Source organism: Sylvia atricapilla, chromosome 9 (assembly GCF_009819655.1).
Source record: "Sylvia atricapilla isolate bSylAtr1 chromosome 9, bSylAtr1.pri, whole genome shotgun sequence".
Lineage (NCBI taxonomy): Eukaryota > Metazoa > Chordata > Aves > Passeriformes > Sylviidae > Sylvia > Sylvia atricapilla.
The window spans coordinates 7,772,727-7,785,558 of NC_089148.1; the positions used below are offsets into that span (position 1 = coordinate 7,772,727).

General features: G+C 39.5%; 1 protein-coding gene across 3 annotated transcripts in view; it reads left to right on the forward strand.

The window, feature by feature from the left end:
* Window positions 1-12,832, forward strand: part of RABGAP1L (RAB GTPase activating protein 1 like) — a 233,114-nt gene that overhangs the window by 132,368 nt on the left and 87,914 nt on the right. For all 3 annotated transcript variants that reach the window (XM_066324697.1, XM_066324696.1, XM_066324698.1), the window contains exons 15-17: window positions 2,145-2,219; window positions 5,670-5,795; window positions 7,191-7,334. In XM_066324697.1, coding sequence (XP_066180794.1) covers window positions 2,145-2,219; window positions 5,670-5,795; window positions 7,191-7,334 — 345 coding nt within the window. The remainder of the gene's footprint in view (window positions 1-2,144; window positions 2,220-5,669; window positions 5,796-7,190; window positions 7,335-12,832) is intronic.

A 12,832-nucleotide genomic window follows, 5' to 3' on the forward strand; every position in this document is an offset into this window, starting at 1 on the left:
TTTAGGAAGTTGATGATGAGAAACTTTGCTGTTCTTCCTTCGTGTTTTTTGTCTTGAACTGCAGAGTGAGGATTTTTTTTTGTACCCTCCTCGTTTTCCCTCTTTTGCTGTAACTTCAGCTTCTTTCAGAATCTCATAAGAAATACGTTTTTATTTCTTAAAACTTTCTGTACTTTTCAATCTATGTCAGTTTTGGAAGCAGTTTGTTTTCTCCTGTGTGTTGGTTTCTCAATACGTATTTTAAAATAACTCATTTGAATTAATTTATTGCTATTTTTGGAAAATTATTCACTACAAAGCTTCTCTCAACAGAGAACCTCCAGGCAGTGATAATTTGATTTTCATTTTTCAGCCTACATTTTTTCTAAAGTAAATTGTAAGTGTTTTTATATAGTGTAACGAAATCATAAATCAAATTTCTCATTTTAGATTCTGCACATTTGTTTCTAAGTGGAACTGGTCTATCAAAAACAGGAATAATACATTATTTAGGAAAGCTACAGAGACAAGATATTAAGCATCTGTAAACTGATAGATCTGGGGAACAAATAGATAAAGATTCCTGATGGTGATTAACCAGTAGATGATTCTAGTCAGTCATAAAATACTAATTTAAGCGTCTAAAGTAATTTCTATTAATTTAGTACTTAGTAGCTGATTAACTTTTCTATAGAGGGCATTTTTTTTCCTATCTGCCATTGTACACTCATCAGGTTAATTTTTATATTTGACTTCTGTGACTGGAGCTGTTTTAAACTGGTAAGTGGATTGTAATGGTTCATTAAACATTTTTCAGTGATTTCTGTGACTTGAATTTTCTCGTCTGCTGAAACTGAGCAATGGGCCGGGCTCATTTTCCCTCAGCTCCTAACTAATGCCATCGAACAGTTTTCAAAGGAGTGGTGATCAGTACAGGCAAAGGGCAGGGAGCTTCGTGTCCCAGGTCAGCTTTTCTCAAAGGAAAGGTACAGCTCGAGAGTTCAGAAACAGTGACCTTTAAAGGAATACTCAGGCTGCCCCTACAGAAATGCTGTCAGAGTTCGTTCAGAATTCCTCACAAATACTGCATGGAAAAGTGGATCTGCTGATCCTTGTGGCTCCTCCTGCCCTGGCTGTAACCTCAGCACCTTGCTTATTCTCTCAGGATGTCTCTCCCCCTCGTATCAGTCCTGCTGCTGCTGCTTAAATTAGAGAGTTTCCACAAATTCTTAACCCCTGTGACACGGCTCTTTAAAAACAGTATCAGTCTTCTTATCTTGGAAAAGTAAAGGGGAAGGAAAGGTTAGTTATTTTTTCAGTTTGAGGTTTTTTTAAGGGTAAGAAAAAGCACGTCTGTCGTACCTTAAGAAAATGAGTCTTGTTCATTCTTCAGCATAACAAGGGCATGGGAAAACTGTTTCTGATGAAATCTTTAGGTTAGAGTAGTTCTCAGCAGTTTTCTAACCTTAGGTCCTGTACTTGCATAACGTCTGAGCTTGTTTTTCCAAAAGCAAACATTCACTTTCCCCACAGCACAAACTACCCTGGTTTTCATGTTATATTTGTTGCATTAGTGAAGTTCCATCATCACTCACCTGAGCAGAATGATCCTTGATTTAGGTGAAGGGAAATTGCATCCATTTATTTTCAGGCTGATTGAAAAACAGAAATAATAATTTTCGACTACAGCATCTGTGGAGGGTTGAGGGTGACCTGTGAGTTTTTCTAGAAAAGCCCCGAAAGCACAAGAGTTGTTAGTTTTACCCCCTTTGTTATTTTAGCCTGGGTAGTGTTACACAGGGAAGCATGGAGTGGCTTTGGCTTGAAGAGAACTTCAAGTTGATGCCCTCCCTTGCCATGGGCAGGGACACCTTCCACTATCCCAGGTTTCTCCAAGCCTCATCCAGCCTGGCCTTGGACACTTCCAGGGATCCAGGAGCAGCTTCTCTGGGCACCCTGTGCCAGGCCCCCACCACCCTCACAGGGAGGAATTTTGTCCCAAATCCCATCTCACCCTGTCCTCTGCCCATGGGAAGCCACTTGTCCTGTCCCAGCTTCCTTCAGGCACTGGCAGGAGGAAGTGTCCTGAATAGCTCATTGATGAGAACACACTTTGGTGATGCCTGTATGCATTTTAAATACAGTTTGACTTTTCTTTTTTCTAGGCCTATTCCGTCTATGACGAAGACATCGGCTATTGCCAGGGACAGTCCTTCCTCGCAGCTGTGCTTCTACTTCATGTGAGTTCATTGCAGAAGGAAAGCTTTGATATTTGGAACCAGCACAGCCGTAAAATCCGCAGTACTGCAGCTGTGCTGTTTGACAGATATTTACTGTTATTTAGTTCCCTGTATTAATTTTCCTCTTGTTGCTTTTTGGCCATAGAGATTAATGGCTTCTGTCTTCAGGAATGTAGATTTCCTTTATCTGGGAGAAATCTGTTAAATGCTCAAGTATTTCTGTTTCAAGACCTGAAATCGATTTCTCACCTGTTAATTTCTTCTTCTAATTTAGTTGTCACCTCAGTGAGCTCCCTTTGTGTTTATGGGGAATTTAACTCCTGGAGACATTCTCAGAGCAGCTCACCAAAACAAGTAGTCTCACTAATTTTTTGGGAGATTTTTTTCTTCTAGGAACATTTTATATCTTCTGAGGGAAAGCTGATTTTTAACCTTGATGTTTAAGCTTGTAATCAAAAATTGCCTTTGATCTGTCACTTCCTCATAAACACGTGGGTATATGTCCAGAGATAAATAACTATATGTCCAGAGATAAATAAATAAATACAAAAACTGTATAAATGCACAGTTTTTATAGGTGCAAGATGCTTTACATCTGATGTCTCAGTGGAAAAGCAGCAGATTCAAATAGTGTATTTATTGAGATAAAGTCTATCTGAATAAGCCACCCCAAAGCTCAACCACAGTTCTTACTCAAGCTCTTACCTGCTTTTTCTCTCAGGTTTTAATTAGTGAATTATCAGTCAGGATTGAAATACCTTTTGAAGTGTGGGTTTGGGACAGCTGCTGGTTGTTATGTCAGTGATTCAGTGATTCCTGTGTATGTTACACGTGCACTTCCTAAGGCATTTGGAACTCAAATTCAGATTACTTCAAGTTGTAATTCCCAGTGAGAGCTGTGACTCCTTGAAGTCTTGAGAAACACAATACACAGCACCAGAGTTGCAGAGGAAGCTTTAGATCTTCTAAGAGTAAACCTGAATTAGTCCCATTATTGCAGCCCAGCATATACTGTAAAATAACTTATCTAACAGTTATTTTGCAGTAATTTTTTACTCAAAGCAGGATTTTGAAGTTCTGTTGGAAAAATGAGCCATTTTCAATACCAGAGTTGTTTAAAAATGTGTGGGTGTCACATTCTTAACATTTGACTAATACCTCAGCTCCTCTCCCTTAGTTCTGTGCTGTCATTACACAGAATCAACTCTGGTTTCAGTGTTTCTGGAGCTGGAAGAAGTTGCCCTGTACACAGGGAATGCTGAATGGAAATCACACTAATTTTAACATGCTTTTTATATCATTTGGGTTCATCAGAGGATATTAAAGGCTTCAAGAAGGAGGGAAGCAATGAGACTCAATGAGCCCATGTGACTGGGGAGCTTCCTAATAGGTCCTCAAACTCTTGTTTTTCTCAAATTCTCCGAACAAACTGTATGCTGCGTACTTGTAAGACCCTCTCTAACTGTCCCACCTTTACATGGATGTCTAGACCCCTTCCTTTCCCTTTCCAAAGGGACGGGCTATCCTTTCTCTTCAATGTAGATGTGTTTCAGGGTTGGTAATCTGAACCTCCATCCTCTGTTTTTGTGATTTTGCTTCTTTGATGAAATTCTCATCAAGGGTATGCAGGTAACTTCTAATCACAGGGAAATAGTGTTGCCAGCTCTAATAATTGCACCGTGAGGCTCACAGTATTTGACTTTTTTTTCTTGTCTATTTTTCAGTCATTGTCTATGGGGGAAAAAAAAAACCCTCCACCTAAAATTTCACTTTAAAAAATTACAAATCTCTGGCTTTTGTGATTTCAAAGAAAAGATAGCAAAGGGCAAATATCAGAATGCTAAAAATCAGGGCCCAAAAATTCAGTTCTGCTAAAAAAAAAAAAAAAAAAAATTCGATTTATGATTTTGAATTTCAGGGGCTGGTAATATTGGAGAACCTCTGTCCACTGAGAGCAAGGACTTGGGGAGCTCTTTGACCTGGTCCTGATGTCTGTTCCATCTCCTCCTCCTGGGGAGGAGATGGTTGGCAAAGCACAAGTGTCTGAGTGTGTAGGGTAGATGTGCCTGTGCATGAGCACCTGTCGTTTCATTAGGAATACCTGAATTTTACCAAACCCCCTGAAATTCAAATTCATTGTCCTACACAGCAGATTCACGCCTTTTGGTCAGGATAAAATGGTTTCTTCCCTTTACTTTGTCTGGGGCTTTTATATGCTGTCAGTGGGGATCATTCCATCCAGATAAAATTGTGATTAAGAGCTTTGAAATTCCTAAGAATTTGTCTTGGGTAAATCAAGCCCAGGCTGATAGGCATCAGCCAATCTGGTGTAATACTTTGTGCTAACCAGTTACTTTCCTTTATGATGTCTGAAAATGAAAATGAAACTGCCCCTGGCCCTGGAGACAGGCACTAATCATGAGCTGAGCAAAAGATGAAACCCTGAAGGGAAATATCAAGAGCATAAAATTCTCTTGGAAGAAAATGCTGAGCTTTTGTCTGTAGGTGATATTTGATAAGAAGCTGGCAGTAGGCCAAATGAGTAAACACACTAAAAGGTCAAGAGTTGTTCTTGATTCTCAGTAATTGTTTTCATTTGTTACAATCTTGTGCTTCCACAAGAAAGCACGTTTCGAACATGATGGAAAGGTTGGTTCGGGTTCTGTGATGTCTGTCATTATTGTGTTAGCTGAAGGCACAGGGGAAGATGATGTGGAGGTTTTGTGACACAGGGCTTCCCACCAATTCTGCATTCAGTGGGCCCAAGCCAACAAATTACAGTGTAGAGTGGCTCAGACAGCCTTTGTTAGTACCACCTTCCAAAGCACTGTTGGATGACAAATTGTGGTCAGAATGAAGCAGAGATTGTGGATGTAGGGCTTCTGAAAAAGTCAGCATGTTAATGGATGGGATTGTGGGAAACCTAACTTCAGGTTGATGTCCTGGGGTTTGGGTGAAAGTAGAGGAGCACTGTTCTCACCAGAGGTTGGTTGTACCTCAGTTCTCCTGAATAACCAAGGATCTCTCACACATCGCTGTCAGGAGTTACTGCCTTTTTATTTTATTTTAATTCCTTTTTATTATTATTTTAAAATTGGTTTTATGTGCCTGAGAGTTGTGTACTGGTTGTTCTCATACCTGTTTGACAGGAACAATGCTGCTGACAGTTGTGCTGCTTTAGGGATGTAGACATACATGAACCTGTTGTGTGATCCCACATTTTCTTCAAAGAAGGCCTTACAGAGCCAAATCCAGGTGCTCATCAAGGGAAATAATCCCACTGAGAATTCAGTTGGGTAATTCAGCAGTCACAGTACTTGATTGAATATCTTAATACATCCCTGGTTCTGAATTCACTGTGCATAAGGTGTTTAAGTGTGTGTGTCTGTGTAAGGCATGTCCAGCCTCAGCTCTGTTACTAACCTTTTTTTTGTGTATTTTTCCAAACAGATGCCAGAGGAGCAGGCATTCTGTGTATTTGTGAAAATAATGTATGACTATGGCTTGAGGGACCTCTACAGAAATAACTTTGAAGATCTCCATTGCAAATTTTTCCAGCTGGAGAAGTTAATGCAGGTGGGGCCAGAGTAACAAATTCTCCTTCGATTTGTTGCATAAATGGAAATACTGGCATGAAGAAGAGATTCATGCTTTGCTTCCAAAAGCTTTGGACAGTAAAACCCCCTCTCCTTTCAGAGGTGGGGTAAAGCAAAGCAGGGAGGTTTAACAGCTGAATTCAAACATCAGGAGTCACATTTGTTTCTAGTTTCTTTTGTCTCTGATACACCATTTCTGCAGCTAATCTTTGTATCCAGGCAGAGCAGGTATTTGCCTTTCCCCTTCCCCTTTGCTTGCTCCCTCTCTGTTTCTGATGTTGCTTGGAGAAAATGTCTCTGTGCTGCTGAGGCCAGTATATCCCTTGGACTTGTCCTACTTCCCATCAATTATGAGGGTGTTAAGAGGTCAGGCAAATCAGGACATCCTGATGCTTATGAAATACCAATCAAGTGTAGACTACTGGGCAGGTGTTACTGTCTCTTCCAAGACTCTGCTCTTTTTGCAGGTGGAATTATTTCATTGAGCAGTTTAGCGTAACTGAAAGGCTGCAAATGTTATACATTGTTGTTCTGATTAATAAGGAATTGCTAATCGTTCATTAAGCTCTGCCCTTCTGCTGGCACAGAGAAAAGCTGCTTGCTAAAGTCAGTTCTCACAGATAACCACAGGGACCTCTGTGGGATACACTGAAACCAAACAAAACAGACTATTGTTAATTTAATGGTATTTTTTCAGATGTAAAATGGGGCATATTTCATAGAGTGGAATTGCATACTAATTAATGTGATACTTCAGCATATGGTCTTCTCCATATTTACATACATCCACAAAGATTTTTGTTAACAAACAAAACAGATTTTATTAACAGGTTTACTTTGTGAAATGACCGTGTCATCACAGTTCAGTAGGATTTTCTGTGTTATTTTGTGTTGCTTGTCTATGCTCCTAGTTAGAGAAAGGGTCTGATGATGCACTTGTGTGCTCTGTTCCTTTCAAGCTGTGCAAAGTGATCTGGCTCCAGTAGCCATTGGTTTTTGTGGCTGAAGCATTTATAGCAAGACACAGCAAAGGAATAACTTAAAAATATCCACCATGACAGATTCTACAACTGCTCTGCCTCTCAACTGTTGAAGATTCTGTGATTTCTCAGTATGGTTTCAGTATGTTCTTCGATACTGTGATAGAATCCACTGTGGATATCATACTGAAAACTGTAACCATGGCCACTGAAATTTATCAAGAAACATCCTCATTGCTCAAAAGAAGCCAGCTTTTCATTTTGTTCTGTTTTTTTGGTATTTAGCAAAATACCAGAATACCTGGCCCTTACTGGAAGTATGGATGATGAACTCAAATTAATGAGTAATACTGAAACTTTTTTTTTTCCTTTATTATTTTTTTCCTTTATTCCAGGAGCAGTTGCCAGACTTGCACAGCCATTTCTCAGACCTCAATCTGGAAGCTCACATGTATGCATCCCAGTGGTTCCTCACTCTTTTTACTGCCAAGTTTCCACTCTGCATGGTCTTCCACATCATTGACTTACTGCTTTGTGAGGTAAAAAAAATATTGAATCAGAAATTCGCTCCTCCACTCCATCAATGTTTCTTCTAGTTTTATTTTGTTTTGTTGAAGTCCTTTGCTGCCTAATTATAAAATGTATGTAACTAAGTTATGTAGAAACAATGGTTATAGTGAACAGAAGATGTTCAGTGAAACACTGGTTTGGTTTTAAAATTAGAACTGTGGATTGCCTCATTTTTTGCTGAGGGGTCTAATGAAGAATATCTGAGGCACACCCGTGTTTTTCATTTTATTTGTTATATGATTATTCAGAGTTAGGAGTTGTAATTTCTTTAAGATACCTAGTAAGAAAAGCTCTCCAAGTGGCCTGGTTCAGAGTGCCCACAGACAGAAATGGTGGTGCATGTTGCTTTGGTGGCCTGATATTAAACGAAGTGAGAAGGACCAAACACACAACTGAAGGAAGCTCTTTCCTTTTGGTTTTTTTCCCCTGCTATTCCAACTAGGAACACACCACTCCAGATACAAAACGGTGTGTGTCTGTGCTGTAGATATGTCTACACTTCCTTCTAAAAACCAGTCAGAATAGGGTGATAATCTAGAATATTTATTTTGGTAAAATACCAATCCTTCCTTTGGTAAATGGGAACTCAGAGCATCCATGGCATTACACCTGCTTTTAAACCTGTCACTGATTCCCTCTCCAGTTTCAAAGGCTATCAAACATGGAAACAAACAGATAGATGAAATATTTGACAATTCTAAATGGTGAAGGCTTCACGAGTATGAAGCATTGTTGACTCTAGTTAATTTTGTTAATTTTTATTGTGAAGTATTTTCTCTGAGAATCTTCAGGCTTGCTGCACATACCTTGGGTAGGATTTAGGCCTTGAGACTATTTCTTATTCTGCGTATTTGTGCTCAGTTACAAAAGCAAGGTAGGGTAATATTGGCCATGTTTATCTCAGTGTGTCTGAAGTGATTACTGTGGGAAAGAAGGTGAAAATCCAAGGTGAAATCCAAAGAGGAAATAAGAGAGTGCAACATTTTTAGTGTTGGTGGAGGGTAATCACACACAGCTGAAGGAGCCTCTTATACTACAGCTAAAAATAAACCAAGAAAGAGTAAGAAAATTTATTTCAAGTGAGAAGATCCATGCAGACATCTTGATAAAGTGAGGCAGTGTGGAGACAATGTCCTGAGGCAGGAGTGTGGGCTATCAGAAAAACACTCCTGAGATTCAGGAGTCAACCACTCTCAAGTAACAGGCAGCTCTGATAATTTATGAGAGAGGCAGAGATTAAAGTCATACTAAAATAAAAATCTATTTGGCCCTCACTGTAGACAGCAAGTCAATTCTGTAGGCATGTGGCCACAGGCAGAACCAGGAAGAAGCTATTCCTTGACAGAGGACTGAAGCTGTGTGTCCAGTCAGCCTCTGGAAGGAGTTCTGAGGGAAATCAAAACATAATTTTTTCTGCATAAATTGTTCCTTACTTTATCTCTGAGCAACCAGCATGCTGGTAATTCTGGCAACTGGAAGGAGAAAAAACAGTGGCAGCTGCTTACACTGAAACATACTCTGCAGAAAACACTCCCAGAAAAGCAAGAAGCCTTTGAAGTGAATTGTCTTAAGTTTTTAAAACAAGCTTCCAGCCTCCTCCTTAATTTGTCATAGATATAGATGAATTTTAAATACCCTTCAAGTACCTGACTTGTGCTTTCTCCACATCCTTGTCCTGTCTGTGGTTACAAAACATTGGCATTCTTTGCGACTCTTATGGGAAAGAAAAAATTAGAGGAAGAAATTCATTTAGAATCATTGCCAGCTAATAATTTTAAGGGAGCCCCTCTGGTCGCCTTGAAAATATTTGAACAATCTGTGTCATGACATAGCTGATCTCTAGAGGTGCCTTCCAACCCCAACCATTCAGTGATTCCATGTCAAGCAAGAGTTTTTGTTTCGGCTTGGGTTCTTGATTTTGGATTGTGGCTGGAAAAGTGAAATCAGTCCTTACAGATACTCAACTTCCAATCCAGAGAGGAAAAATACCTGTTGGAAGTGCTGCAATTCCCCAGCTAACCAGGGAGGCACATTTCCTTCCCCTGCCTGCACACTGGAGCAGTGGCACAAGCTGAGGATGCAACTCCTGGGCAGAAGCATAACTAGGAAAAAGGAGCTAAAGTTATAGTGGGAATTAATTTTTAGGGAGAAATTTTTAAAATCCCATCAAAGTGAGTGTCACTACAGTCAAGGTCTTCTCATCATTCTCACATGAAATACTGCTTCAGAGCAGTTTTATGGAAATCCACACAAATTTGGGATTTGCCATGGCTTCTGTGTGACTGAGTTATTTCATTCTGTTGTCTTCTTAGCACCTTATTTTCTAATTACTATTATTTTTTTAAGTTGTCACCAAGCTGTTGAAGATGTGAATAAACCCTCCAAATTACTTCAGTTTCCAGTAGTCTTAGAATATTGCCTGAGTAGTTCTGGGGTAGAATCTGTCACCCATCTCCATGCAGAAACAAAATATTTTGGAATTCTTTTTCTTCCCTGTGACAGAAGGTTGAAGAGAATTTTGGGCTTCCAGGCAGGTACACCACCACAGTGCCATGGTACATCCTGTAAGGCTCAGCTGCTCGTAATAAAAACACAAACCGGTTGATCCAGGTGAAAGCTTTAATGTGAATTCAGCAAACTCTGGGGGTTGGAGCCTGGAGATCTTCCTCCAACCTTCGAGTTGCCTGTCACAGCTGCTTCATTTGTGTTTTCCCTTTTGCTCTTCGTGTTTGCACTGAAGAACATTCTTGTTGATGAAACGCAGAGTTGTATTTGGACTTGTCAGTCTTATCTGTCAATATGACATGATGTTATTGAACACTTCCCAAGCCTGCTCTCCTTTGCTCTCTCTTTTTGTTCTGTTTTAGATTATTTATTTAAAGTCATGCTCAGAAATAGCAATTCATTTAGGTAAAGCTCTTGTCACTCAGAGCTGTCCCCAGTGCATCAGCTGCACCTTGGCTGTGCTACGGAAAAGCAAACAGTTGACATTTCGCTTCATTTTGCATTTTAAACTATCCAATTTAAAATGAAAATATTTGTTTTAAAAACATTAAATAAATGAAATTCAGTAGGCATTTAGAAGAGAAAAGCAACCCAAACCAGTTGGCAGATAATCCATAAGCATTTTTTAAATTGTCATGATTTTTTTTCTGCTTAAGAAAGAATATTCTTTAACCTTTTGTGATAGGTACAATACTGCTGAAACTAAAGGAGGTGCAGAGCTCAAGCTGTCATTCCATTAGTAGCTGAGAATTTTGAAAGACTATGGGTAACCTCCATTTTGGTTGATCTGGCTATTTTTGTGTTCAGTTTTGGGGGATATAAAATACTTAAGGATAATACTTCTCTCCTTTTAGGGAATATGCAGAAACCTCTCCTGCACGCTGCCCTTCCTGGGCTGGCACAGATAGGTGTTTATTTTAATGTTACAATACATAATTTGACTCTGTAATTTGACTACTAAGTTAACAGTTTGACTCCTAAGATGCCATTCTGACTGTGTCATGACAGGATACAAAGGGATGCAGCTGATTATCAGTTTTGCATATGAAATGATTTAATATTTATTAATATAGCTAATAGCAAAGAAGGGAAAGTCCCTTTCACAGGAGCACATAGCACAATGCAGGAAGAGGGAGTTGAAAGCTAGGATACCATCACTGCCTTTATTTATCAACTGTTGCTTTCAGAATATTGCATAAAATAATTTTTATAATGGGTTTTCAGAAATTGTCTGTTATAATGAAGGTAATGAATGCTGATAAGTGTCTTTAGAAATCTTCTAAAACGTGAACAAAGAGATGCTGATAAGTGAACACTTAGTGCTAGCTAAAAATGTGGCACCACATCGTGGAGATAGAGTTATTAGGAGAAATCTTTGGGAAGGCAACACTGAAAATGAGAGCAGAATCACGAGTATTGACGCTGAAGGTTTGATTTGTGTCTTGTGTGTGTCTTGCCGGGGATGGATGTGCCAGGAAACGCCGTATGGTGCCGCTCAGGGCTGCCCGGCACCACTCTGCTGCTCACTGAGCAGGAGACACCATGAGAGCCTGCTATTTTTTATCTGTCACTGTCAGATACTGCTGGGATGCCTTCAACAGAGCTGAGAAAGAACAGATTAACATTCCAATTTATTAAACTTCCTCAGGAACTGAGACAAGAACAAGCCCACTTCCTCTCTAAATCTGCGCTGAGATGAAATGTGGATTAAATAAAAGATTGTGCACAGTTGTTCATCTTTTGTAGATCTATAGGGAAAGAAAAATTGAACATTTTGGACTTACTTGTATTGCCACGTTGTCTACATTTGTTAACCCTTCCAGTTACGAGTATATTAAGAAATCTGACCAAACAGAAGAATGGACTTGTTAGAAATAAAATTTCTTACAGTAACAGCATATTAGAAGCTTAAATTCTAAGGAGGCCTAGATCTGTCTGCATTATTTCAGTATTATTTACCAGGGTGAAGTCAATGTCAGACGTGTTAGTTGGAAAAGGCCAGGAGCTGTCTGTTTGTCTTCCTTTTAGGAATACAGGCAAATAAATTTTGGCATTTAGACCATGTCTGTCCTCCTCCCCAATCCTTTTGCATAAGGCTGCTGGAGAGCTGAGTCTTGCTGATGTCCTTATCAGCCACTCTTTTTCATGTAAAGAGACTGGAAAGGATTTCTCTCCCAGGCTGCTATAATTAGCTTTTAATTAATTTAGAAAAATGAGAATCGGTTTTCTCAGACTCCAGATGGATGACTAGAATTTAAATGTGGATGTCCAGTGGTAATGGACAAATGCTGGTTTGCTGCATTCAAGGATCTGTTGACATGTCAAACAACCGTCATGATGGTTTTTTGTTGCACAAGTGGGAGGTCTGCAATGGAGATAACCTCAGGTTTACTAGACCCAGATGCCTGGCTTTTATGTAGTTAGATGAGTTATTTAAATCCAAAGGAAAAGTCATTTTAGCCTAATTCATCTGATGATCTACACCTGTAATCTACTGTGAGGGCTTTTCAGCACTAGAACAGAAATTAAAAAGAAAGAAAGAAGAGTGTAGAATTTGATCGTGTGTGTGCTGCATGAAGAACTTCTTAAAGCTTTTGGATATGTGTGTTTCAAACATTCAGATTATAATGACAAACAATTTTAAGTTCTTTTCAAAGTGAAGGTTACAAGGAGCATAAGGTGTTCGCATGTAAAATTCAGTTGACAGCAGAAATGCTGGAGGTGTGTAATACCATGTTCTGTATTGCCATCGGGACCAGGGGCACAAAACACTCTATCAGAATTTATGACAACTCGGGCTTGGACCAAGGAGAAGAGTGTTTTAATAGAGAACAGAATCTGAGAGGTTCTAGGAGAGGGTTTAGCATAACCCCTGACTCGAGGTTGTCCAGCTGTTCCTGTGAGCATCCATAATTTATGTATCTTCCAGTCATGGCTGCTGCTTGTTTATCCCCAAAATAAC